The sequence below is a fragment of the Empidonax traillii genome, unplaced genomic scaffold, assembly GCF_003031625.1.
Source record: "Empidonax traillii isolate 1590-97213 ecotype Southwest subspecies unplaced genomic scaffold, ASM303162v1 scaffold33:size3420811, whole genome shotgun sequence".
Classification (NCBI taxonomy): domain Eukaryota; kingdom Metazoa; phylum Chordata; class Aves; order Passeriformes; family Tyrannidae; genus Empidonax; species Empidonax traillii.
Genome location: NW_020955226.1, coordinates 2,126,399 through 2,153,574, shown reverse-complemented (window position 1 = coordinate 2,153,574; position 27,176 = coordinate 2,126,399). Strand labels below are relative to the sequence as shown.

At 40.0% G+C, this 27,176-nt stretch overlaps 1 protein-coding gene across 2 annotated transcripts in view; it reads right to left on the bottom strand.

The window, feature by feature from the left end:
• Window positions 1-27,176, bottom strand: part of CERS6 (ceramide synthase 6) — a 115,450-nt gene that overhangs the window by 62,767 nt on the left and 25,507 nt on the right. For both annotated transcript variants that reach the window (XM_027911513.1, XM_027911514.1), the window contains exons 2-3: window positions 16,890-16,995; window positions 14,580-14,710 (exon numbers count right to left, since the gene is read on the bottom strand). In XM_027911513.1, coding sequence (XP_027767314.1) covers window positions 14,580-14,710; window positions 16,890-16,995 — 237 coding nt within the window. The remainder of the gene's footprint in view (window positions 1-14,579; window positions 14,711-16,889; window positions 16,996-27,176) is intronic.

The window sequence follows — 27,176 nt, the reverse complement described above, 5'->3', positions numbered from 1 at the left end:
GTGTACTTGGATTGAGCATCAGAAGATGAAGCAAGGCTCAGAACTGAGTGATAGACAAAGGTGGTCAAAGTGCTAACTCCTTAAAAAGATAAGTAATATTATTAGGAAAAAAATTGCTCATTCCTGCTGAACAACATGCCCAAAAGCTATTCTACAAAATTTTGTCTTGGTCAAACTGCAAGAAACAAAAATTCAAAACAAAACAAAGTTGGAATTGGCCTCACAGCATGTTTATCATCATTAATCAGCTAACTCTTGTGGTAGCAGAGCTACAAAAGACTTTCCACTGCTTGTAGTAGGCAGCTAGCCACCTTTTCTGCAGGTTTCAAAGGATAGTTCTGCCAGATGAATAAGCCAACTGGAATCTCAGTCTCATACAAGGAAGTCCAAGGAATTTCCCACATTGTTTTACCACTACTTGTAGATACTTTATTGCTGCAATTAAGAGCAAAAAATCTATAGGTAAAATAGATGAATGTATAGTCGATGACTTGGGATGGACAGGGAGAAAAGGGACACAGACTAGATTGTGAAGCTGCATTACTCACTCAAAAGCATACAGATAAGGGCAGAAGGTATGTGAGAAATAAGTTTCATGCAATGCAAACGTGTCCAGCAAGACTCCTCCAAAGGCAGACTCTCAAATCAGTACTCTTGCAACAAGTACTCTAATGTGAATAACGGATTTCAATCTACACTATGTACTTCTTTATCCCTGTATTTGGGTCTCACTGCAGCCCACTGATGAGGAAAGCAAGTGAAGGGAAACAGCTAGGAGTAGTAATCAGGTCCACTCACAGTACAGCCAGTGTCCAAACCACTTCAGTATTTGGGAAACTTGGGCAAAATGTTCTTTCTCTCTGTACAGAGCATCATAGAAGAGGACATCTTTCTTAAGTGTGAGATTATCAAGTCTTATTCCCAACTGAATTCACAAAGTAGTAGTTGATTAAGTGCAGATTAAGTCTTTAATTAGTGCTAGAAAACAGTCCCAACTCTCATGGTTGGAAAATGCCCTTAGGCTGAGCACAGTCTTAATAGTCATAGAGCCCAGGGAAGGGAAGATGCCTGGCCAGTGGTATAAACCCCTTCTGGTACCCTTTCTCATATTCTGCTCAAGGCCCTCCTTAACCATCAGCAGCTCAAGCTGAGTGTCCACAGGTCACTGGGGACTACTGTTGTTTGGGTCACAGTTGGTCGTCTGGAAGAGGGAAAGTAACAAATTCTTCTAAAGTAGCAGTAGCAGAGCCCAAAAAATAGGAAAAGTAAGACAAGATCTGTACTAAGATGTCTTTTGTTCCTCTTTTCCCTCAGCCATACTCAATGCCCTATTAAAACCATACAATGGAGGCCACTAGGTGAAGCACTCTGTTGTGGATGACGCCCACATCAATTCATCGCATTTAACTGAAAAAGGAAGATAACTGAAGCTGTTCTGTTTTGTGAGAATTTATTCTGACCCTCAGACTTGAAACATTCCTTCTGGCAGTTGTATAGAGATTTGAATGACCCATATACACACAAAGCAGGCTGCTTAAAAGACTTTTAAGTTAGTTTGAATCCAGCAAACCCAGATGAAGGCACTCAAGGAACAAGTGTTCTGAAAGACCTGATCTGTCTGCTCGCGATAAAGTTCATAAGGTTCACTTTAGTCCTGCATTAACATGCCTAAAATACTTCCACATCGGACCAGGCTTACACCTGGTCTTTTCAAGCTCGGAGTTAGAGAGATCAAATTAGTTTACATATGGCCCTTCTGACAAATTCAAGTTGTGATAGTGGTTACCAGATCAGTGTTTCAAATGTGGATGTGACACACTGTAGCAAAAAGTCAAGCTAAAAAGTGACTCTTCCATAACAAAAAAATAAATTCTTTTCTAATGCAGTCTTAAAACGAATGCTCTAGAGACCATCAAAGATGCAGCAACAGATCTGACTCCTCTTGTTCAACATCGGAATGCATTTGCAATACAGAGCATAGCCAGTTTCTTAACCTCTCAACCCTTTTAACTTTGAGCTGCCAATGAAATTTTAAAGATGCTTCAGCATGTGGAAAAGTTGGAGAGCCTGTGCCAACTACTCTGCTACACCCTGTGCTGCTCAATTCAGCAAAAACTATTCCAGTGCCCACTTGGGCAAGCACTTCACTGATTTCAGGCATATGTCTAACCATGTTCCCTTCATCACACTGATGAATTTCATCTTTCAAATTTCCCTCCAAGTTTCTGCTCTAAAAGGTGAAATTAAACTTCAGCTAATAAAAACAAATTGCTGAAGCAATGCTCCAGCAAAGCACCCCCCAACCCCATACACACCACACATTTTGCAGAACCCACCACATGGAGTTTGTGCTCTGTGTCAGAAAAACGCCATCCTCCCCACAGATCTGCTGTCCAGCTGAGTGAGCTCAGTACAGCTGCTCTACCAGGAAAATAACTGCTTCTTCCAAGGGTAAGGATGAAGAGGCACAAGTCTCTCTGCTATTGCAGTTTTCCTTTTCTTCCATTTCTTTTGCAGGAAGATTGACAGGCCATGCTGTGAACAGCACCACTCCAGCAGAGCCCCATCTTTGCAGCACCCACCTGGCAGTGCACAGTCCTTAGGGCTCTGGTGCCAAACCAATGTCTGCTGCTCAGAAATGGTGTGCAAAGATCCAAATCTACCCAACTGACTTTTGGCAACCAAACATGAAACATAATAAATGCACAATATTAAAAACATAACAGCCATTTTACTTCTAGAATTGTAGCTGTTATTTACATTGATGCTTTTGCCATTGATTTGCTGCAGTCAGGGCCACAAACAGTTAACATTAAAAACCCCCAGCATATTTAGCAACTAGTCATGGGCTCACCATATTGCCTGCTATCAAAGAAACTGGATTTCTGGCTCTTAAAACTACTTTCAGAGAAACTGCAGACACTTGAAGCTTTCTCATGGAAATACACTTCAGTAAAATGTCAGATTTGCTCTCTCCATCACCAGCTGCTCAACTGTTGGCAGTGGCTGACAGACCTCTGGGCTCAGGCTTTGGGCTAAAAGTCAAACTGAGCCTAATGCAAACTTCACAGCTGCAGGTCTTGGTTCTGAAGAGGATGAGAAGCTTGAACTGCCATTACACAGCTTGTTCTCCATTTGAATCCCCACTGTCTGACTGGACAGGGATGTAGCTGGGCTTTGCAATTGTTAGCTGAGAATGAAAACAACTTCTTGCTGCAAAGACTTCCTTCGGTTTGAATGGCATGTTCATTGTAAGAGTGCTCAAAGGAGCATTTCTGAAGTTGAGTTTACACAATACTGAATGTTTATTTGTTTTAAACGGGAAGCATCACTAAGTTCCCCACATTCCCACCGTGACTTAAAGCAGAACTTCTGGATGAGCTCCTTAATATTTGTGACATTGTCTACTGACCACTTTAGGTCTACTCCAACTTTAAGTTAAAACCAAAACCAACACAACAAATAGCAACCCTTCTCCTGTAAAAACAGATTTCCCCAAAGATACTATTTTTAAGTAATATACAACATAAAAATACAAGACAGAGCCCTGAAAACCAGTGCTTAATCCATGTAATAAATAGGACTATTAGCAGCTCAAACAGTACTCTCCACTATATCTTTACTTATATTCATTCCTGTAGTCTCATACAAAGCTGGTAAATAGGTCCCGCACTATGGTTAAGCCAGAGTTATTTGAGGAAGGTTGACAGTTATGCACAGCTCACTAAAATGTGCAAAATAGCAGGTATGATAAACTGAGAAATGTTTATTGCTTTCTTCTTCAATTTTCTGGCTCAAGATTTGACTGTCATCTGATTTTCCTCTTGGATGCAGTTTGAATCAGTTATTTAATATTTAATATTACAGTGCCACTTGAGACCAGTCCTGTCCTAAATCTGTATGCTCAAAATGCAGCTCTGAAAGTCTTAAGTGCAAAATTTAGTAGTGCAAAAAAGCAGAAAGGAAACAGAGTACTAAATTTAAGAGATACAGGTTTATAAATAATAAAGTATGTTTAAATAATTAGGCCAGAAAATATGCATAATACAAAAGGTGTTTTGGAAACTCCTTCCAGGTTACATAGTTTCTGTTTAATGGTTATGCAACTGTTCTCTCCTGAGTACTTTGGGACTACATAAAATAAAGGTCTGATAAGACCTCAGAGATCTATTAGCATTGCCAAATCTTGCCCTACAAAGAGATACTATCTGGAAAGCTCATGGGAAGTGCACATAGAAAAAACAGATGTCCCTGCCATGCACCCTCCCCTGTGGTTTGATCAACAGACCTGTTTTCCCATCAGTGATGTTCGATGTACACAGCTGACAAGTCTTGGAGAGAAAAAACAAATCTTTCAAAATCTTTCTAATGGGGACCTCTACTCTCCATTCTTACTAGTGATCTCACAAGTCACTCTTTTACAGTTCTAGAGGAACAATAACTTGAATCTTCCAGACTGCATTTGCTTTTCACCTGCCAGTGTTGTCCTAGCCATGACGGCCAACTTATATGTGTGCATAAGGCAACTTCTTTGACAGGTAAATATCTTCTTAGAGCAAATTGTATTAGCTGTTTTCTTTTTTTCCCATACTAAATGTTAATTTCCTGTAGCACTATGTCATCTGCCCCAGACTGGTTTTTAGCCTGCCAAAGTGGATGCTAACCCCTCACAAGTATTGATCTTTCCAGAAGTAGGCTAGATGTCAATGTTGTTTCTCCATTTCCCTGCAGAAATAGCCCACTGAAGAATGTGCTGCATTCTTCAATCCATGCAGCTCACACCGAATTTGTGCGCACCAACCACACACCCTCCATCTTACACGGTTATAGATCAGTCTTCTGGGGACGGTCTGCTGTGTCTACACGTTCTGTACTCCCATTCCAGAAGATAAACCTCCCCATCTTCTAAGTGGGAGTTGCAGTGCTATCATAGTTGAGACTGGAGAATAAGCAATGTTTTTAGCAGTATATGCAAAGCTCATCTTGTCAATTTTATTTTCCATTTTACACTATTCTACTTGGGCAAGACTGGTTTTACTATTGGAAAGTTTCATTAAAGTAAAACTAAAAAAACCTTTAAATTTTGGCGACAATGAAATATTTTTAAATGAGAGAACAAGAGATATTTGTACCTGAAACAAATGGTGAAGATGGAGTCCAATGCTTCAGGTAGAATAAGAGTGATAAACTGGAATAAAAACCTGTGCTACACTCACAGAATATCCTCCCCAAACTGTCAAGAGTCAGTTTTTAAACCCTGTGAATTCCATCTACTAAGCTTAAAAAGTAGTCTTGAAGTCTGTAGCATTTCAAGAGGCAATGCCCTCAAGCTATGCCAGAGGAGGTTCAGGTAAGACGTCAGGAAGAATTTCTTCTTGGAAAGGGTTGTTAAGCACTGGAATAGACTACCCAGGGAGGGGGTGGAGTCACCGTCCTGGAAGTGTTCATGAAGCACCTGGACGTGCCATGGTCTAGTTGGTAAGGTGGTGATTGGTCAATAGTTGAACTCAATGATTTTGGAGGTCTTTTCCAACCTAAATGATTCTGATCCCAAACTGAACCCTGGCTTTCTTGGCTGTACATCCGCTGTGTCTCTCCTGAAGAATCACAGCTCTGCCTCCATGTTTCTTCCAAGCCCCTCTGCTCCAGTGTTTGGCAACCTGATTTAAAGTTCAGGCTGACTGAAGGCAGTAGCTGATCTCTTCCATAATCAAGAGCAAGACAATTCAAGGTACTGTTCCATACAGAAGAAGGCAGCAGCTACTGCAGTCTTTGCAGTTGTTCTTTAGTTGTCTATATTTGTTATATTGTGACTGTAATTTTGAACTCATGTTCACCTTAACTAGAAATTAGGAAGGAATTATTTAATTTCCACAATATAAAATAATGATGAGTACATACAACCCGCAAGGGAATGGAAACCTAGTTAATTTATTATAACCTTGCCTAATGTGCAATGATAATGTTAAGTGATAGTGTCTTTGCAGGACCAGCACATGAGTTAATTTTAATTTATTAATTATGTTAAAAACTGTGTCACAGAAGGCAGTAAGGGCAGGGAATTCAAAGTTTTAAGTAATCCAATTTGAGGGAAGAGGGAGATTTCATAAGACACAAAATGAAAAGTGCTTAATGCACAGTCTAAAAATACAGTGAGCATAGAATGAGGACATGGCATGGACAGGTTTGCCTTTCTGCTCCAGTAGAATAGCATGGAAAGAGGGCTGGCAACTCCTGATAACCAGTGTTATCATTTCCCTCTAATAACATGTCTGGGCAGAGAGACATTCTGAGGCCCAGCTTAAAAAGGCAAAACAGTGATCACAGACCAGATTCACATGTGAGTATGGCAGATGTAGTAGGAAAGGGAAATGGCCAACGTTGACCAGTTCTGGGATCTGTTTCATACCAGCCCTGAGTTAACTGGAGCCTCTTGAGCAGCATATGAAAGAGCTGCAAGAAGTCTACTTCCACCTTCCTCTTCACCAGTTTTCTTATGTATCAGGTTAGCAGGGCAACAACAGACCCGGACATAGTATTTGACTATTCAAAATTGGGAAATGATAGGAAGAATTAGATAAAGAAAATATGCACAGTCACAGAAGCAGCTGTTTGGCGGAAAAGCATTCATTTACTCAGCTGTGTTAATCTAAGCCCTTGTATCAGAGCTGGCAGAAGGAAGAGATGCACTCAGAGCACCACATGGCACACCATGCCCTGTTCCACCACAAGAGGACCAGGTGGCTGTAGCTATTTCCCCCACTTCTCTCCTCCATCACATCAAAACCTGAGCTTTCACACTGGATGCAAGTACTGTCTATGCTTCCCTGGTTTCCCTTCTGTTACTTGATTGCACAGGCACTCTCCACAACCACAAGCAACAGAACTCCAGCATGCTTATGTGACCATCTCGTGACCCACAACAGGAAAACCTGACTGATGAGCACTGTATGTTTTCATGCAGGGTGACCTTCAACCCCTGCAGGTACAGCATGCTGCCTGACAAACAGCTGTACACCCAGCTGTCTGGCACAGGGCAGGGCAGATGGGAGGGCAAGGGCACAGGGCTCAGGGAGATGGCCTTTACAGCAAGCCAAAGCTGCAATGGTAGGCTGTGCTGCTGAACTACAGCTTGAGCCAGCCTGTGCAAATGCACCACAGCACAAAAGTGCGTAACTAAATCATAAAAGGACGTATAATTAAGTTACAGATCCAGACGGGACACTAAAGAAATGTGAATCGTCCAGAGCTTAATACAGATGCTCCAAGAGGCAAAACTGAAAGCATAAACCCACAGCAAACCAGGCTGTAGCAGTTGGGCTTGATTGCCAGAACCCTGCCTTTGGAAATGCAAGTGCTGAGCAAGCTGCATGTTGCAGAGGAAGTACCTGCAAGATGTTTAGTCCTGATTCATCAGAGAGCAAGAGTTACAGCAGAATTAAAAGAGCTGTCAGTAGCTGCACTGCATTCTCACAACTTTAAAATCAGGACAGCTTGCCAGCCATTGACTTATTCATATGCCCAGGAACTCAGGCTACAAATTACTATGTGTTATGTAACTCAAGGCAACCAGTACTGTCTTACCCTCTTTCTCTTGCGGCAGGGAAGCCATCAGTGAACCAGTGCTGAATGACATCATACAACAAAGAAAATTTACTCTTAATAAAAAGTTTCATCAATAGTCTTCTGCACTAACTTCATATGTGGCTTAGAGAGAAATATAAGTTCCTGGTAACAGACAAAGGAGGCAGTAACATACAGACTATTGAGTGCAACTCTCACGGATTTCTATCTTGGTTTTTTACCTACTCAAACATGACTCCAGGTCTTTTTGTACAGCTCTAGTTTCCTTGACATGAATCTCTATAAATGCCTCATTTTCTTTTACCTTCTATTAAGGCCTTGCATTCCAGGACATCTCTCTCCCTTTTCAGTGATGTTACTAGATATAATACTCTTAAGAGAATAGAAGGCCCTTGAATGTATCAATCCCAGAGTCTAGGTGTAATTCTTACAGTACTATGACAAAACTGCAGTATTTTACATACTTATTATAGACAACAATTGCCAGACTGTCTTTATTACTTCATACTTCAGTTACCACTCAATTAGAGTATTTCTCAACTTCCCTGCTACCTGAAGCTATAATAAACTCTTCTTGCACTCAGCAAACTCACACCTTCCCTGTTCAGGAATAACTTCCCAGACGCTAACTCCCTTCACATCTCATTGAAAACCTATGTTCTCCCTCAACAAGCTATCCCACAAATCTGACTCTGTCTACACCTGAGCCCCTACTCCCTACTTGCCCTTCATGCCACAAAGGCTATTTGTTCACAAGACTCTTCTTCTCCTTACCTCTGTACTCCAGTTTCATTATGTGGTACTTTAAAGATTTTAGGTTAGTCTTCACAACAATCTTCTAAGAAAACTATAGCTACAATCCACTTATCAACATAATACCAAATACTCTGATTGCCCAAGTAAATAAAACAATTAATGATTGCCCAAGTAAATAAAACAATCAATTAATTACAACTTACTGCTGAATTATTGCCTCAAGAGAGCAATGAATTCCATGAAAGAAACATAAAATCCTGTTAATTAGAGTGTGAAAAACTGTTTTTACTATTCAATTTTGAATATGCTTCTTCTTCTTTTCCATTTAATACCTCCTGGTTCTTCCACAAAGTTGCTGTTTTCTTTATATAATCTATCACTTCCATATGCTTTTATCTTGCACTAAGCTGATCCTCTCTCTTCTTCCATTGTCTTTCTAACCTCCTGCACAAGCCTGGTAAAATCTTCAAGTCACTGTGCTGCCATTTGCATCTGCAAAGTACCAAACCTTCAATTACATTAAATAAATATTTTAATTAAAAATGGCAACGGAACAGTTTGTTCTACTCACACCAGTCTAGTGGTAAAATGGGAAACAGTGATGGGCAACACGGCTTTATGGGTTTCACCAAGAAACAATTCTATTCCCTCCAAAGACAGCATTCCCTGAGCAGTATAAGAGCTAGCCTTTGTTGTTGTCCCTTGTCTTACACTAACACCATCATTAAACGTGAATCACCTGATACGTGAATCCTTACAGAGACATTTCATAGAGTTCAAGGTTGCAAGAAACCTAACTAGTTTGAATGGGCTCATAGCCAGAGCGCTCAGGGCTGGAACGCTGGACAGCATATGCCCAGGATCTACTTTACAGCCCTGAAACACCATGAGAATTTGTGGGTTTGAGGCTTTTTGGTTTTCTTCCCCCCCACCCCCTCCCTTCTCTTCTCTTCCATCCCTGCAAGAAGGATCCATGTTCCTAAGACTGAGGTATGGCACCTTGCCAGTATGGTGTTTTCACAGCCTGACACCAAGCATGTGCTGCTTGCCCTATGGCACAGTGTAGAGGCACTAGCTCTCCTTGGATAACAAGACTCCCAGCTGGAAGAGGCAGATTTAGCAAATTTTATATCTGTATCATCTGTCTGGAGAAATCCCTGGAGTGAATTGTCTTTTCAATGAATTATCCTTTCAGTAGTGCCAGGTCTGATTTGACATGTTGCGTTGTGAGTTAGCAGCTTTGGGGAAACTTGTTGCCTGACCTGAGCCAAACCAGTCTCTTGGCTATAAACTCAGCTATGTTCTTGAAGGAATACTCCTCCCCTTATTCTTACTGATGAACTCCCTTTACGTTCATAGCAGAGAGAAATGGAAAAAAGAAATCTACATCCAGACACAGCGAGGTGTACACAAATATACATTTCCTAGTCCTCAATCATATCACAAAATACTGTGTTCTTCAGACACCACTAACAGAAATATAAATTATCTGCTGCAGTATTGTAAGTTTCTGTGACACACCGAAGAGTATTTCACTCAAGGTCACAGAAAGCTAACTGAAATACTGAAAGAAGTAAGTTAAGGATCAGCAAGACAAAAATGCAAATGATTTGCTTTTTTTCACCTATATAAAAGAGTTTCAGTCCTATTACCGGTTTCAGTACTAAGTGTTTCAGAAGAAAGAAATCAGTAATTACATAGTGGCTTTCAATACTATGCCTCATTGCAGTTTGCTGCTCTTGCATTGTGACTTCCAGAAATTTTGGATTTTCCTTGATGCTTTCTCTTTCAGGTGAGACTGCTGTGTTACGATCACTTGTCAGCAGAAGCACCTGTCCCAGGAGCTCCTGGACACAGCCCACAGCAGGACACGGGCCACTGCAGCACATTACAATGAGAAGGTGCAGCAGAACTAAGTATCTGCCCAGTTAAGACAAAAAAAAAGAAACCAGAGTTACAATAGCAAGGAAAACCTTTAACTGTTTTATCAGCATACTAGTCAGATGTGCAGTTACCCTTTCACCAAGCAGCTGGTTGAGTTACCAGTGCCTTAGATCTCCTGAACAGACCAGAAAACCAACAAAAAGATTATGCCTCATTCCTGTTAGAGAGTGAGGAGGAACAGCCATTCCTGTTCCATGGAAAACAGCAGAGGAAGACAAGGGAGATACTGCAATTCCACTGCCATTGAAGGGTAACTATCACACTCACTCCAGAGCATGTAGCACGACTTCACAGACCCTTGTTCTCTTCTCTGGTCATGAAACACTGGTTAGTCCTTCACTGCATATAGCACTGAAGCAGCTGACTAATCAGAATTAAATGGACCCAAAATACCATTTACCACATATTTTTGCTCAGATCAGATATTTTTTAGAAGCTTAAAAGGGCCTGATGATATTAAAAATTCAGCGCTAGAAGTCTATTTATTTTCTCGGGCTTTACTTCTACACACAAAGCACAGACTGAAGAATTATTCTATGCATTTTGTTAAGATTTGTATCAGCACAGTTCAGAATTTCAATAACCAAACAGCTGCCTTAACTTCTTTCCCTTGCATAGTTATTTTTCCAATACAATTTTGTAGAACAGAATTACTCTGCTACTTGAGAAAAGCAGTATGACCAAGAACTTGTAAACAGTTTATAAAATTTTCACACAAATGTGCATGACAAACAAAAAAAAAACAACTCTAGATAGATAAAATGTCCCTCAAAGCAATGTGCACAGCTTCAATATCCTAGGAAAAAGAATGTCTGGCTAGGATATGAGACAGAGACTCTTCTCTCCCCTATGTCAAAACTAAAAGACACCTCACTTACAAACATTTTAGTATCCAAGCTTCTTCGAGAAAGGAAAGGTGGGGGGAAATGGATCTTTGGCTCTTCAGTTGGCACATTTCTATGTTTTCACACACAGAACGTTTCATAAACTCAAAAATCCTCTCTTGGCCATATGTTTCTTCTAGCCACTCCCTGGAAACTATGTAAATGTCTCTAATAAACATCTTGCTTAAATGTACATAGCTGTAGGACAGACAAGTCATCAGCCTGATGACATTCCAAAGTGCCAGGCTAATAACTTATGCCATCACAGGTTCTTTCATGTTGATCCGGACAACAAGGTGGGAGAACAGAATGCTGTCTCTTTCTGTACTACTTATTCCTTGAGAAAACCAGACATGCCTATGCACTGGTAGTGTGAGCAGCAGTGCAACACACTGAAACTGGGAAGAAATGGGAAGTGGCTTGGGAATTGCTACTGCATTGCCTTTCTGACACATTAGACTTTAACAAACACATTCTTGGTTCCTGTATTTGGTCTGGCAACCAGCAAAGTAATTTTCTTGATATTAGGCAGTGCCATGGGGACAGAAAGAAAAGAATAATTAAAACCCAACAGAAATTTATGGAAGTAGAAAAGTCCACTTTGCACACTCAGTTCACCACTTTGTCTTCTCCTTTACGCACCTTGGATCTTTCAAGTTGAGAAAAGGAGCCAAAATTGCCTAAATTCACACAAGAGAAAGAAAAGCTAGGGACAGACTAACCCCAGCAGCTAACAGAGTGAGCTAAGTGCCTGATCCTTGCAATCTGAGGTTATACCATGTGGATGCCTTTCCTAGTGACTGCAAACAGTGACTGCCTCTAACTCCAAGTTTCAAGTCAGAATGACCAAATCCTTGAAAAACTAATAATGGATCATTAATCACTACCTGGAGAAATTATCTATTTCATATTTCAAATAGATACTTCTAACCATTAACATCTGAAATCTTAAGCAGGTACATGATGCCACTGAAGCCTGACCATTAGGGTCTCTACACCTCCAATAATCAAATTACACCTTCTCTTTCAGACTGCCACACAAAACTATGGGGAGAATGCTGATTAAGGTTCCTGAAGAAGTAGTTTATTTTCACTATAATGCCATGGCACAAACAGTGTGCATAGACTGAGATTTTATTACTTTCTTTTTCTTCATATAACCACAATCTGCCAATGGTCAGGATATCTGACAAAGGTTGGCATCAAAGGAATTATTCCATTTCGAAAAAAAACCAGAACAAAACCAAAAAACCAAACACCAAAGCAGTGTAGGTTTTGGAGTTTCCCTGCACTCTGTTTACGAATAGAATTGGAATCATTTGAAAAAAAATGAAGGGAAGGGGTAGAGAAAGTGAGAAATGTGGGACGATAAGAATCTAGTGATGAAGTTACTGGTATAATGTGTTTGGCACTTGATCTTGGGTGTCACGTATCTCAGGCAAGTGCGTTTATCACTAAATTTCACTCTCAGCCTTTGTCCTATTGAAGCTCCTCTACCTTACATAGTGCCCACGCTATTCATTTGCAAGAAAGATAAGGCAGTCACGAATGGCCTACAGCCCTTCTGGCACAGCTGCCTTCTCCCTTTCATCATGGAAAAGCCACTCTGTGCCCAAGGAACACTTTGTCTAGCAGTAAATCGAATTGTCTCCATGTAAAAAGAAGTGGAACTCTTTTTAGAGTAGCTCCACATTTGCTGTGGGTTCTGTCACTTTTCTTTCCAAGCCAGTCAATCAATATCATTGCCAGCAAAACTCAAGTCTTCTCTGGAGGGTCAACAGCAGCTCAACAGTATGAAGGTGTAGGCGGGGATCACTGTCATTATGCCTGCTCTGTACTTGCTTATTACATAAGGACACATTTTGTTCTCTGTCCTGGCTGTGAAACTCTCCACTGACACCCCAGTTACTGAAGACTTGAGCGCTCCCCTTCCTGTGACATGTATTTTATGTAGCCCAGCAGCTGCCACACAGAGACACTACATCCAAAAAGCCACCCCACTAACTCAATAGCTGTGAAAAGGCTACAGACCTCATACTGAAGAATTTCTTTAGTTAAAACACACTGAAGTACCTTGCTTAGTGCCCTGATGGGTAGATTTAACTAGACAACAGTTTAACACCCATACTGAGGGGCTAAAAGGGTAGTCCTGGCTTCCCAGTGCTAGTCTGACTACCTGCCAACAACTTCATCCAACGTGGGATAGCTCAGCTGGTGGCGCATCCTCCACCACTGGAAATGCTCCCAGGGCAAGGCACACACGGTTGGCTGGATAACACCTCATTATCACAGCACTGTGTACAAACAGAAACAGAGGCAACTCCCACTGCACCTCCTCAAACCATTAACAGATGGAACCTGAACTATCCAGCTATTATTTATGCCATGTTGCTTCTTTTTGGGCAAGTATTATCATTACTATAAAGTACACATATTGCAATAATGTCTAATGGCTCCCTCTAAATGAAACCGAAACTGGCACTAAATTCTGTCAGCACTTCATTACAGTATGACCTTACCTTCCATTCTGCATTCATAGCTGTTATCTGCATGCTTTCTCCATAATGAATGCCATAAAGTTCAGCACCCATTGCCATCCAATCTGGGATGGTATTTCATGGTATGTTTTTCTTAAAAACTAGGTCATCCCAAATGTGCTGGCACTAGTGCAAGAGAGTGAAGTCCTTGAGTTACAGAGGCAGCAAGATATACCACTCAAATACACTAGCTCTAACACTAATACAGTTTTAATTTTTTTTCCCAGGATTCCACAGCCTTTCCTACAAGTTAAGCAGACAACAACTACAACCCTTGAAGAAAAAGAGGGTGCTCTTCACTGATCTCAAAAATCAGTGAATCTCAGGCCACCAGCTGCTGGCAACAGGATGACTAGGTTTATCCATAATCTCACCTGCCTGGTTTTATTAAATATTTAGTAAGGAGAATTTTAGCTGTAAATACCAATGAAAGGACTTAAGCATTCTGACACTTAAGTTCCTCTTTTTATTAAAGGGCAATCATTATCAGTCAACTTATCTTTTGTCTTCTTTTTGTTTAACAACCCAACTGGCTTTTATCTTTACTCCTCCCTCTCAGATCTCTGTCAGGTTTATAGGTAAAGGTAGGGCTGTAAGCACTCTAACACAAGATGACTGGTCTTAAAGAATGGCACCCTGACTGTATAGAATCACAATTATTTGACTTCTGAAAGCTTTCGACCATTGAAAGTACACAAAAAGCATAATCTGACTCCTTCAGGAGAATGAAGTTTGTTTTTCTCATTAAAGAAGTCATATTCTACCAATCTGTGTAATTTTCTACCCGTCTACAGAAATACCTGTGAAGAACAAAGAGGAAAACTGAGGAGAACATGGGCTCAGCAAAACTCTAGAAGAGAACACACATCCTTACATGCTCTCACAGAACTTCCTAAGAGTGCTGGGCTTTTCCTGGTTGCGTCTTTGTCGAAACCAACGTTGAATGCTGCGTACATCCCAGTCCAGCTGCTTGGAGAGGCCCTCCAGCCTCTTCTCATCTGGGTGCTACAGAACAGAGAAGTGTAAAAGTTAGTTTCTTGCCCAACTGCATTAATGCTTTAAAGAACCACTATAATTGACTCTTGACTTCTTATCAAGGCTGCCTGACAGACACATGGATACATAGAAATATGTTCACAGAAATCGCTACTGGCAGATTCCCGTCAAAATACGTTTACAGTGACTGGTATTAATCTAGAAGAACAGATCCTGTAATATGACATGCAGCTCATTACTAGTAAGAAACTTAAAGGGAACAATGGGATTAAAACTTCTTTGCAACTTGGAAGTGAAGGTAAGTAGGTATAAAATGACTGAGCAGCAGGTCTTACAAACACCCTGCTGCCTGCCACACACTGTGCCTGTTTCATCCTCCTACATCAGGATCTTTGCCCTATCATCTGTTGCAGTAGAGAGGATGGTTTGACTGACAGAGAAAGAAGATAAATCCCATGTTTCCGCATTTTAATCTTAAAAAATGAGGTCATTAAACAAAGTTACAACTTCAAAAGGAAAATCACCTTGACAACAATGAGAGGGAATTTTTTTCTGTAAAATTAACTACACACAAATATTCTCCAAAGCAGAAAATGTGGAACTCTCATACCATCAGCACAGCTGCAAACCAGTGCAGAGGTAAAGTAAGGCAAAAGAAAGTAAGTCTGTTCTTAATTTTAAGAGCGTACAAGCCATATCTTCATTCAGCAATTCTACATGTACAGCACAGCATAAATACTACTTACGTATTTCTCCTGATCACATTGCTTTTTAAAGAAACAGAAAAAGCTTTAGGACAATCTGTTTTCTGAAGCTTTAGCTTTATTTCTGCAAGCCAGTTACATAACTGAATGAGATACAAGAGCTCTCACAACAAAAACTTTTTAAATGCTACAAGATATAAAACAGAGAAAACAGCCTCCATGAAAACACAAGAAAAAAAAAAAAGAAAAGAGACAAGAGAAGGATAAAGTATTTGCTATCCATCTCAAAGAAGTTTTTTAATCAACCAAAGTAGCCACTAGGTTATAATGGAAGGTTAAGAAAACCCCTGTCTGTAACCTTAGAAAAATCAAATACTTGATGCAGCCCTTGGGAGTTTGACTAGAGATAACTGTTGTGTGTGATTCAAAAAAGGTAGTTAGCTAAATTGGATGGTTTCACTGAGAGTAGCTACCAGATTTTGCTGGAGGTCCTCTGGAGCTCTTCACATTTATAGGTATTTCAGGCCCTCTATCAGACTACCAGATTCTACAAGGAAATTTTGGGGAAAAAAGAAAAAAAGTAGAAAAAAGCAAAAGGCACAAAACCCCCACAAGAAACAAAATCCAACCATTCAGCTGAGTCCGAGTGAGAGCATGTGCTGCAGCCTTCAGAAAGAAGGTGTGTATGAGTCTCCCTCCCTGAAAACAGGACAAAAGCTACACCAAGTGCCATGGTGATCTCAGGATAGGGTGGAACACACAAGCAAGGCAGATCCACAGAATATTTCACTGTCTTTGGCACTGCACTCAATTTTGCCCTCTGACTCTAATACTTTCTGTGGCATGTCCAGCTGCAGGCTGGATCCAAGGTGGGACTGAAAGGCTCCTGCAGAAAAGTTTAGGATGCTTCAAAAGTATGAACAAAATGACAGAGAGGTTTAGTTGAGATGTCATACGGTGAGAAATGTAGACATAAAGATGTAAGATGTGGGTGAAAAACTTGAAAAAAAAAAATCTGCAGGCTCTATTATTCAGTCAGTTTCTCCCACTTTTCTATCTCCTTCTCCTATAGCTGGGATACCAGTGCCTGTGCTCAGGCAGTTCCCCTAGAAGAAGTAGCTCTAAGTTTCATGGAAAATACAGTATCAATCTTAGTGGCTCACAATTAGCTCTTTTTTTTTTCCAAAAAACCCAAACTGTGTGGAAATTTCTAACAGATAAGAAGCAAAAAAAGAGTGGGTGGCCACATGACATGTACAAAGTGTTTCTGTGACAACTTTTTGATTAAAAGCTTACAGGAGACATCACAAAGGAATGCACAACGGCTGAAGCTGGCATACTAATGGTGTTCCCAATATTTCCATTTCTGATTTTAGGTGTAAAAATGCAGCACTGCATTTATCTATTAGCTTTGCTTTATTCAGACATAGTTTGTAATGCAATATTCCACTTTATAAGGTAAATATTTTAGTTAGACACTCTACCTTTGTAATAGCTGTGAAAACTTTTTCCAGAATAGCATTAGGTTGAGCTTTCTGTGGTCCATTGGCTTGGACTTTAAGGCCTAAGGCACATGGTTTAGCAATGAACCTGTGAGAAACAGAAGAACGAGAAAACAGGTGAAATCCTTCAGTTATTTACTTCCTTACTGTTATCAATCAATGACATGTGGTAAACGGGCAAACATTATAACCCTGCCAACAAAAACAGTACTTAGCTTTCCAGCTCGAAAGCAAGCTCATACAGGCAATTACATTGCAAAAAAAGTAACATCACTTTGAAGGATGAAAGGAACTCCACAGAGCACATGAAACAGAGGATTTTCTTTCATGTCGTGAAAAAAGAGATTAGAACAAAAGCATGAGAGGAATGCCTCCTAGAGAAGCACCCGCTAATGAAAAGAGCAGGGCAGCTTGCAGAAATGAAGAGCACAGAATATTATCCTCCAAACAGAGCCTTTTTCGTAAATCAGTTTCCAAAGGAGCTACTGCCTCATAACTCCTTTCGCACAATGGAATTTCAAAATCCTGAAATGTAGCAAGCACTTGAGCTGCCCAGTCAACACAATTTTCTAAAAGCATAAAGTTTGCACGGTGCAGAGCCACAGCAATGCTCTGCCTCCAAAATCTTCTGCTAAAATACAAGGCTGTCACAGATCCTAACACCAATCCATAAGTTCTCTGATACATTTAGGAGATGAATTGCATAGTTTAAGTTTCATATACTCAAAGACCACCACTCTACTCATTAAAAACTAAATTATTTGTAACTGTGAGTCCAATTCTGGAATCCCCACGGAAGCTACAAACTCTGTATAGGAGTTCATATTCACATATGAACACTATGAACTTCTGCCATCTTTGAACTATGTAACTCTTGATTTCACTTAAAAGACTTCTGTTTCCTAAAACTTCAATTACCAACAAGGACCAAAACAACACTCGGTATTTTAGTTCCACGGTTATCCAGTTGAGTGACCACAAAATAATAAAAATCATTAAATTCTTATCCACAAATAAGCCCCATTTTAAGCACTTTCTCTTTTCTTTTCTCCTTTTGCTGAGTGAAGGAATGGGATAGTAATGATATTGCTCCAACAGAAAGGCAGTTCTCTACACGTGCTAATTTAGATGAAAAAAAATTAATTTGGTAAAAAGTCAAAAGCAGATAAAACGTTCTAGTTAGAAAAAATTCAACAAGCTTCATGCTGAGCTGATTTTCATTTACATCTGAGCAAACCAGCTGGGTTTGCTTAAATGACATTCTTAAAATGACACGTCACATTAATGAATAGCATAAATAAATCCAGGACGAAGCACAGCTACAGTGTTTGTTTTGATTTTAAAAAGAAAATTGTAATATTGATGTTATACTCATTAGCTAAAACAAAACATATTTTCTAAACACAAATGTGAGTTTTTCTTCCTTTGTTGCTTATGTTTTTCTCATGTATGGGAGGAATGGGCGCGTGACCCAAGCCAGAGCTCATCCACAAGGACAGCAAAGCAGTCAGGACATGCACAGATCACACAGCTGCAAGACACAGGATGATCTTGGCCAGCCCTGTCAGGGACAAAGGGACAGGGAAAGCTTCAAAACCCCCACAAAGGTCCTACCAGGACACTCAAGAGAAACAGAGCAGTTTTAACAGAAACAATACCTGCAATACTCAGTAGGTTTGACCACTAATTCAAGTGTGGATGAGCCAAGCCATGTCTATGTGATTACTTTTGGTGGAACTTATAAAATTTAACAGATTTTTTTTACTTTTCATAAGAAACCATAACCAATTCAACCTGTACTTTGCAATATAAAAACTTTTTTTCAAGGCTAAAATAGAATTTTCAAGTAGAATTTAATTAATAGGATCCCAAATGCCACACCAAGTGTCATAAAAAGCATCATTAACATGATGGTCTTCTGTAATAACTTAAACGGATCCATAAGTAAACAAAACAGAATTAACGTTTGATACATGTACACACTGAGCAATTCAAATCCTGAACTTCTTAAAAGCATTATTCATTTTTTCCATTTCTGCTAACACTGTGGTATTCAATTCCCTAAACAGTCTTACTGAAACACATGGGACTATTTATTGCATAAGGTACTGCAATTAAGAGGGAATAACTATTGTGAAAGAGTAAGGAGAGCAGAACTGAGTACATTGCCGGCTTTTCTCTTTAAGACATGTAAATCTGAACAAATACTACACTAATATTGCTTTTTCAATAAATTCCAGTACAGCTGAATTGAAAGCTGCTATTCAATTACACAAAAATTAAAGGACAAGCATTTTTTGCTGAATGCTTCCCCTTCTCTTCTGGATCTAGAAATGAAAGACCAACATAAAAAAGGGAATTAAACTCAGAATTCAAGAACCTTTTTAAAGGCAGCTTCCTCATTCACAATCTAAAGCCACATTTAAAAACAAAACCAAACCAAAAAGCCCACAGTCAGCCAGTTCTGATAATGTGGGTTATTGCAGAGCATTGGAGTGGAAAGCACTCAGCCTTTACAGGCCCACAAATACCACACCGTGTGCATGAAGACAAGCATTTCAGTGCCCTCCTCAAGGCAGGCACTGGTTTGCACTTTGGAATCCTGTCTTTCTCAGCTCAGTTATTTACAACAGCAACAGCAATGCCTCATACTCCAGCCCAAACTTAGAGATCAGATTTTTGCTGCAAAAGGGGTTAAGAAACCCTTTGCAAGATGATCCCCCACCTGCTCTAGGGCATAAAAAAAAAGCATCATTTTCACCACACATACCATTTTGGGTTTCCCCAAGCAGGTGTGACGCTGTATAAGGGAGACAAGGATCCCAACTGACACAAGGAGAGACAAGGATCCCATCAATGCTGGGGAAAACAACACCCCCAAACAAATAGAATTAACTAGAAATGTTAGAAGTAAAATTATCTTTTTCTTTTTTTTTTTTTTCTTTTACTATAAATCAAACAGCCCTATTTGTACCATGTAATCCTTGCCCTGAATCTGGTCAGACATGGATATGTAATTCTTCAGTCATCTGGAGCATTGGAAATGTGCCTGAAGGACCCTTTTATAGCACTTGAATGCAGTGTTTCCCTACTAGCAGGTCACCTGCCATTTCTGAGCTAACCAGAGTGGCTATCCTTTAATATATTCATGTTTGCAGTTTCTCAGCAGTTCTGAAGACATTCAAACCACCAGAGTCCACAATAAGTAAATTACATGTTTTTTTTTAAACATCCTAGAAGGTCTGCAAGAATTAATAAGGCTTTCCAAACAGGGCCTGAAAACCAGAAAAACCAGCCAACTAACCAGAAATTAAGCTAACAGGGCTAATGAATATTAGATTTATGTAATTAAATACACTCTTTTTTTATGTACGGGGAGATACAAAGAATACACTCAGTAGTTTCTTCTAAACTGTCAATTTAAGAAATATTAGCCTTAAAATAACAGACAATGTTAGCTGGCAAATGAAACATTTTAACCAATTATTTTTACAAAAGGATAAGATTACCCATTCAAGAGAACCTTAATCAAGACAAGGTTTTTTGATGTAGAGGAAAAAAGGTGTTTTACACTTCTGCATTTAAAACTGGCACATCCAAAATAAGTCACCATCATAAGGGAAGGAGCTGCAAGAATCTTACTAGGTCCTAAACCCAGAAATAACTGACAAAGTAAGTTTAGATTTATCTTTTTTTGTTTGTTTAGGGACTTCCCCTATCAGATTTTATAAGCTGTCCTGCCATTCACATGCAACATGTTTTAAATGCTGTTGTTATGCCAAGAAGATTTCTGAAATCTGTTAAATTATTAATTTAAAACTTTCAAACCACATGCACTGAGACAATTGACCTGTCTTCTCCTTGACCTCAAAACCTCTCCTTAGGATTGCAAAGAACTGCATTCATTTCAGTTGCTGCTCTACTACTGTAATTTCTAGGTTTTGCATCAGCCTTCTCATTCCTCCTGAGTCTTGTGAAGGCAATGACTTTTGCCATCTGGGTGTAACACATTTTAATAGCTAACAGGCTTTGTAAAATCTTCATTCCACAAATTAATAAACTTTTTTTCCCTTCAATTATTTTAAGCACAGAAAATTTCTTCCCTCAATTAAGCAACTTTATTTTGTGGCCAACTTCAATATGGAAGCCTACTCAGAAATTTTCATTAGTGCAAGTGAGAAAAGCTAAGCCACTGCACATTTCACACTTATAAAAAAAATTTGTTAATCACAGCTGAAATAATTCCCTTTTGCCATCCATTTTTATCAAAAGTAGGTCATATGATGGACCACAGACATGACTAATGGCCTCTTATTACATACCATCCGTCCCCTAACTAATCTATTTTCTGAGAAGATAACTCAGCCTGGCACAAAGGATCTGCACAAAATCACCCTGGAGACTGCTCCTACATAATGTCATGAAGCAAACAGGCAGGACCTTGGCTACAAAGTCCCCTTGTACACTGAGAACATACAGTTTTGCTTTAGCCTTTCATGTACTCGAAAATATTTGAGTTAATTGCTTGTCAGGGCACAACGAGAGCTTGAGTCTCCTCTTCTGTGCCAAGGATGCATCAACCTGGAGAAGTCTGAGAAAACTGCAGTGAATGTGAAAGTGTGCAGCACATCTCTGAATCATCCCAAGTGCAACTAGATGATCTCCAGAAGTCCCTTCCAACTTCAACCATTCTGTGATTCTGTGACAACAAACTGTAGTTAAGTGCTATGCTCTGATTACATACATACAGTATCCCTGTGAACCTGCTAAAAACTCTCACTCAGACACTGGCATAGTTCAAGTGGTGCTTGCATAAAGGCCTGCTCATATTGCTAACACCAGCCAATTGTGAGCTTCATTAAAAAAAACACAATCAAGTATATCCATAAAATCTCATAGTTTCCTATCAGTATATTTACAAATACCAGGGAAGGCAGTTAAACCAGCAAAAATTCCTCTCTGTGTAAGGAGGTATGCAAATCTGTTTTGAAGAGTCTGGCTCCTTTTTTGAAAGAGTGACGCAGAGCAAATTTTCCCAGCTCATCTACTTTATGCTCACTAAATACAGATTGTTCCAGGGATTTACGATTACAATCGTCTAACTTGTTGGACATTGCTTGCTGGTTTTAAACAGAAACAATCTAAATTTGCTCTAACTACAAGGACAAGTAAAAGCAGAAGAGGCTTGTTTCTGAGCAGATGCTCAACAGTTCTACTGCCACAACACACAAAAACAATTACTGAATTTGTTTTGTTTTTTTGGTATTTCTGACCTACTTAACGCAGAAGTTACTTTTATTAGTAGCAGTTAAAAAACAAAACAAAACAAAACAAAACAACAGAAAAATCTTAATAGCCCTAGGATAAATTCAGTAGATAAGTAGGGTTGTCACTTCAGTATACCTATACCAGCACTGGTTTTGGCTTAATGTTTGCCAACAGCAATGTTTGCCACAGAAGACCCAAAAACATCTGAAGCACAGGCAGGGGTCTTAATGCAGTTAATTTCATCCAGTAGATGAAATTTGCTGGGTGTGCTGGGATATCGGTCACAACTCCCTTTTCCCTCATGAAACCTTTTCAGAGGTAAGAACCTGTCTGCCCAAGCAAGAAGCCCAGCACACGACTTAGTATGTCAACAACAGCCTTCTCCTACTGAGCACCCCAAGCACTGTCTCAGAGGGAAGTGTGCAGGAGAGGGCAGAGCCAACTCTTTCAGAGGGACTTATTCCCAAACCTCCTGAAACAACTTCAGAAAAGCAACGTATGCATCTGCCTTTCATCTGAGAGGTTCAATGTTTTTCCTTCTCTTTTCACAGAGATGCATTAGCTGTTATTTCAACACCAGCATCATTATCCCATACCTCACATCAAATTATACAATCTAAGCACTGTATCATGCCATCCACATGTGTTTCTAAAAAGCAAAAGCTAAGCAGCTTGGAAGAGAATTCAGCTTACTGAATTAGTGAGGGTTTTGTCTTTGTTTGGCTCAAATTCTTACAAGGCCTTCATACACACTAGAGAGGGAAAAAAGGTTTCTGGAAAATCAGTACTTTGGAGTTTGAGGATTTTTTCCCCAAGGTTCTGAAAGCTTTTTGTTAACGTTTTGACCCAAGAGACCTTTCGAAGCAAATGTCTTTGACCTCAGCATTTCTACAAACTATTCCAAGTTTCATTAAAAGGCTTTAAAAAAAAACAACCGCAAAACCAACCAACCAACAAAAAAACCCCTTCTATCCCCAATATCCTGCTACTTAAACACAGAGATGGGAAGCTATTTGAAATCCTTCCTAACAAAGGGCATTGCTCATCCCTCCTAACAAAATTCAAATTACATGTCAAGCTGGCAGTAGAAAATGCGTCCATTACAATAAATACCTGGACCTCACGGAGCAGGGCTGGCAGAAGCCTGCAGTGCCATTGAGGTCTAGTGGAACTAATGGTCTGGAATGAGAAACTGCTCATCTATAATAAGAAGGCACAATCCAACACCTTACTGAGTGCAGGTGTTTGTAGGATCCAGCGCAGGCAGAGCCCTAGAAGCCAGTGGTGGCAGAAGGCAATATATCCCTGCACATGGGCTCTATCAGGTTTGCTCCACTGGCCAGATGGAACACCTGCCAAATACTGCCACAGCCCCTGCAATGCTACTGCACCACTCCCATTTCAGCCTTTTGAGAGAAATGAGTCTTTCCTTTAATATATCAAAGATGGACATAAAAGGCGGGATAAAGAACAGCACAACACCTGTAACACTTGATGCAATAGGAGTACTGACACATAACATATTAGCTGTAAAAACTCACTCCAGCTCTGCTTGCAAGAGCAATACTTTACCTTCAAAAAGGGTTTTGTAATTTTTCAGGTGGTAAACAAAGTGCCCTATAAATTCAGCATATTGTCCTAGCAAAACAGCATCAACTGTTTTTTTCATACTTTGGATGCCGTGCAAGTGAAAAACTGTTTTCTACAGATCAGCTTTGGAGAAGGAAATTCTGTCACAGTAATCTGCTTCAGGGCAATAAGGGACATAAGGGTTTCCACCTAGGAGTACTTTCACATAATAGCAAGTTTCACTTTACCCAACAATCTGTGAAAGGTATCTGTGGGAAAAAAGGATTCAGCAGCTGCATTTCAGTTTGAAGACTTACTGGTTAGTGCAGTGCTAACACACATAGCTTTAAGTAAATAAAACAAATTATCCTTATCACTCAACAGCAGTATTACAAAACGCTTTGTCCTACAGTTACTCTTCAGGAACACAACTGACATGACTGACACATACCTTCATACCTTTTGATTACTGTACAATTGTTTTATTTTCACACTTGGATTTCTCATATTTATACTGTCCTGCCTTTTTTTTTTTTCCTTAACTGAACATATATGTCTAAAAGACATATCTCTTCCTTGTTCAAAGTTAAAAATACTCCCCTTTTCTGGAAATATTGCTCCAATAATAAAACCCATGACCAGTAACATCTATTTGGCTTAGGCTACTTTTGCATACCTGCTAGCTGCCATCCCAAGCTGCAAGTCAGACCCTGCTGATCACAGTCCCAATTCTAGGCCCTATTCACACATACTACTAAACCTTTTTGCCTCACTGAGTTGGAAAACTGATTTAATCATTTCTCGAGGTTAGTTCACAGCAGGACCAAGTGGTGCACAGGGTGTTCAGCCACCAATATGGGACTACCCCAGTGCAGCCTCTACCAGCAGTGCAGCCTCTACCAGCAGTGCAGCCTCTACCAGCAGTGCTCCAGTTGCTTTTCCAGTTAGTATGTTACTACGAAAATGGGTTACAAACAAATATGGAAGTAATTTGTTAAAATATACGTATGCACAAAGTTATAAGCATTTCAGTTTCTCATGAAACAACGTAAGACTGAAGAGCTGAAATGGGGAGGAACTACATGCTCCAGAATAGCAACAAGCACTGCACAAATGTAGACAAAGGTCACAAAAAAATATTTTTGCAGCCAGCTGTCTAATGCTTTCTTTCTTTGTAATGTCTAAAAATAAAGAGTTTAGTCACTCTGTAACTTTCCAAGCACAGATCAGGCAGAGGGAGAAGGAATGGAAGGGGACATGCACTCTAGTCTCCCCCCCTCACACATGGTGCTTTCTCAGCCGCCCTCCACCAGCCTCACCAGGGCTGTAGAAGGTATAGATGATACAATGCCAAGGTTATCACTCACACCCTTTTTGTACAGTTAATCAGGACACACAAGTCAGGGTCAATGGTAAAATTCAGGTCTCCAAAATTCAAGCCCACTGCTAAAGGTCAGTGAAGATAAAAATATTCTCCCAACTTCTAGAAAGTTGTGGCTCACGGACCTTCTAGACCAAAAAAGGCATCTTTCCACATAGCAGTCCCCAAAGAGCTGACCCTCTCTCCCCAAGCTGCACTAGTAGCTCATTGAGCCCGTGAAAACTTTCCACTGCCTCTGGAAGAAGTCCCCAGTATAAATTCAGACTGTGTGAAGACAATCATCTCCCTTTGCTTTGAACTCATCACTGTCCAGTTTCAGTTCTGCTTTATTTCTTGCACTGGATAAAAATGAACAGTCAAACCCAAAGCATCCTTCTGTGCCACTCCTGACACTAGAGATTTGTCTGCTACTCCCCTCTGCCATCTTCTAAAATACAGAGCTGATATGTCCCTTCATTTCAGCAAGCCTGGGACAACTGAAGCAAAGAGCCAACCATAAAATATCTACATATGAAAAGACACGTGGTTCAAATGGGATTAGATGCTGGACGTAGAAAAGGGCTGAAAGACAGCACAGAAAGAAATTAAAGACTGACAATGTAATTTTTAAACGGCAGTACATTACCTAAAACAATGACACTGTTCTAACCCCCCAGGCCCTGCAGCATTACTTTCTCTTTTACTTTGGTCACATCTTAAATATGTGAGTAAAAAAATATTTAAAAATTATGAGGAATACCTGGGTACTATATTAAAGCTGCAGCCAAGGCATGCCATCCACTGGCCTCTTGGCATATACACACTTTCAGTGCAGTTCTCCTTCATCTACCAAGGGAGATTCCAAGGTGCAAACAAAACTGCAGTTATCTGTCACTTGGGCACAACCCAAAATTTGCTAAGGGGCTCATAGCAGCAGTCTAAAGAAGCAAAATTCTCAGCAATCAGTTTGATAAATAACATAGCTCTGCGCACTAGAAAGTCAGTGCTACTCTCCAGGTTTCTCCGTAGTAGTTCTTGGCCTGGTCATTACACAATAACTCGCCTCATCAATGTTGTCTTAAATTATAATTTATTTTCCTTACTTTGATCTATTTACTATCAGAAGGCCAAAAAATGAAGGATGCAGTTAAAAATCCCAAGTGATTAATCTAACAGCATACAGTCCATCTGATACTATCACTAAGTAGCAAGTCACAGAATAGAACTGGAAGGGTTCAGCAATGCCTTCCTGGAAAATATTAAGAGGTGTTTAAAATATTGAGAAACTGCATTGTTCAACTAGAATAGCAATTCATTAAGTTACGTCAGGTTAGAACGCGTTTTTTGAAAGCAGAGAAGATAGATGGTGCTTTGTATTCAACGGAACATTAAAAAAAAAAAACAAACTTAAGCTCTTAAAATGTTTGAGGGGCACAAGGATCCTACTCTGCTGCCTTATTCCATGGGTTCTGCAACCAGTTCCTGAGCAAGGGCAGGTGCTGCAAGAAAGGGAAAGCCCAACCCTCTGTCTGTCTGTTACAAGTGCGCATTTGCATTTGAGCAACTAACCCAGCCTGCCCACGTGATTTGCAGGCATGGTCCGCTCCTGAACATTGTCATCACACTACCTGGGCGTGGCACAAATTTCAGGTCTTGAAAGAAGAACACAGAACACAAAGTATTTAAATATTTGTAAGCTTTCTCTTTGTCCTGTTATGAGTTTGGCTTCTCTACTGCTGATGGGCTGTCATGGCTCACACAAGAGAGAATTTCAGTATATGCCTTGCTCTTATGGACAAGCCTGTACCTCTGGTGCAAACAAAATTTCTCCCTACATCAGGAGATAGGACATGTTTGAGGAACTTTCCTGCTCTGAGTAGAATGTTCCCACTAAATCTTTATTTTTGTGCAAACTGTTCCCTTTGAAGAGGGAATAGGTCATGGATACCTCACTGAAGGATGATTGTAGTTCTGTAAGTACTTGAAATAGAGATGGTTGGTCTGACTTGGAAGGTTAAGCTTTCATTCCAAGAGCTAGGCCACAAAATCAGCAAACATTTTGCAGAAACTTC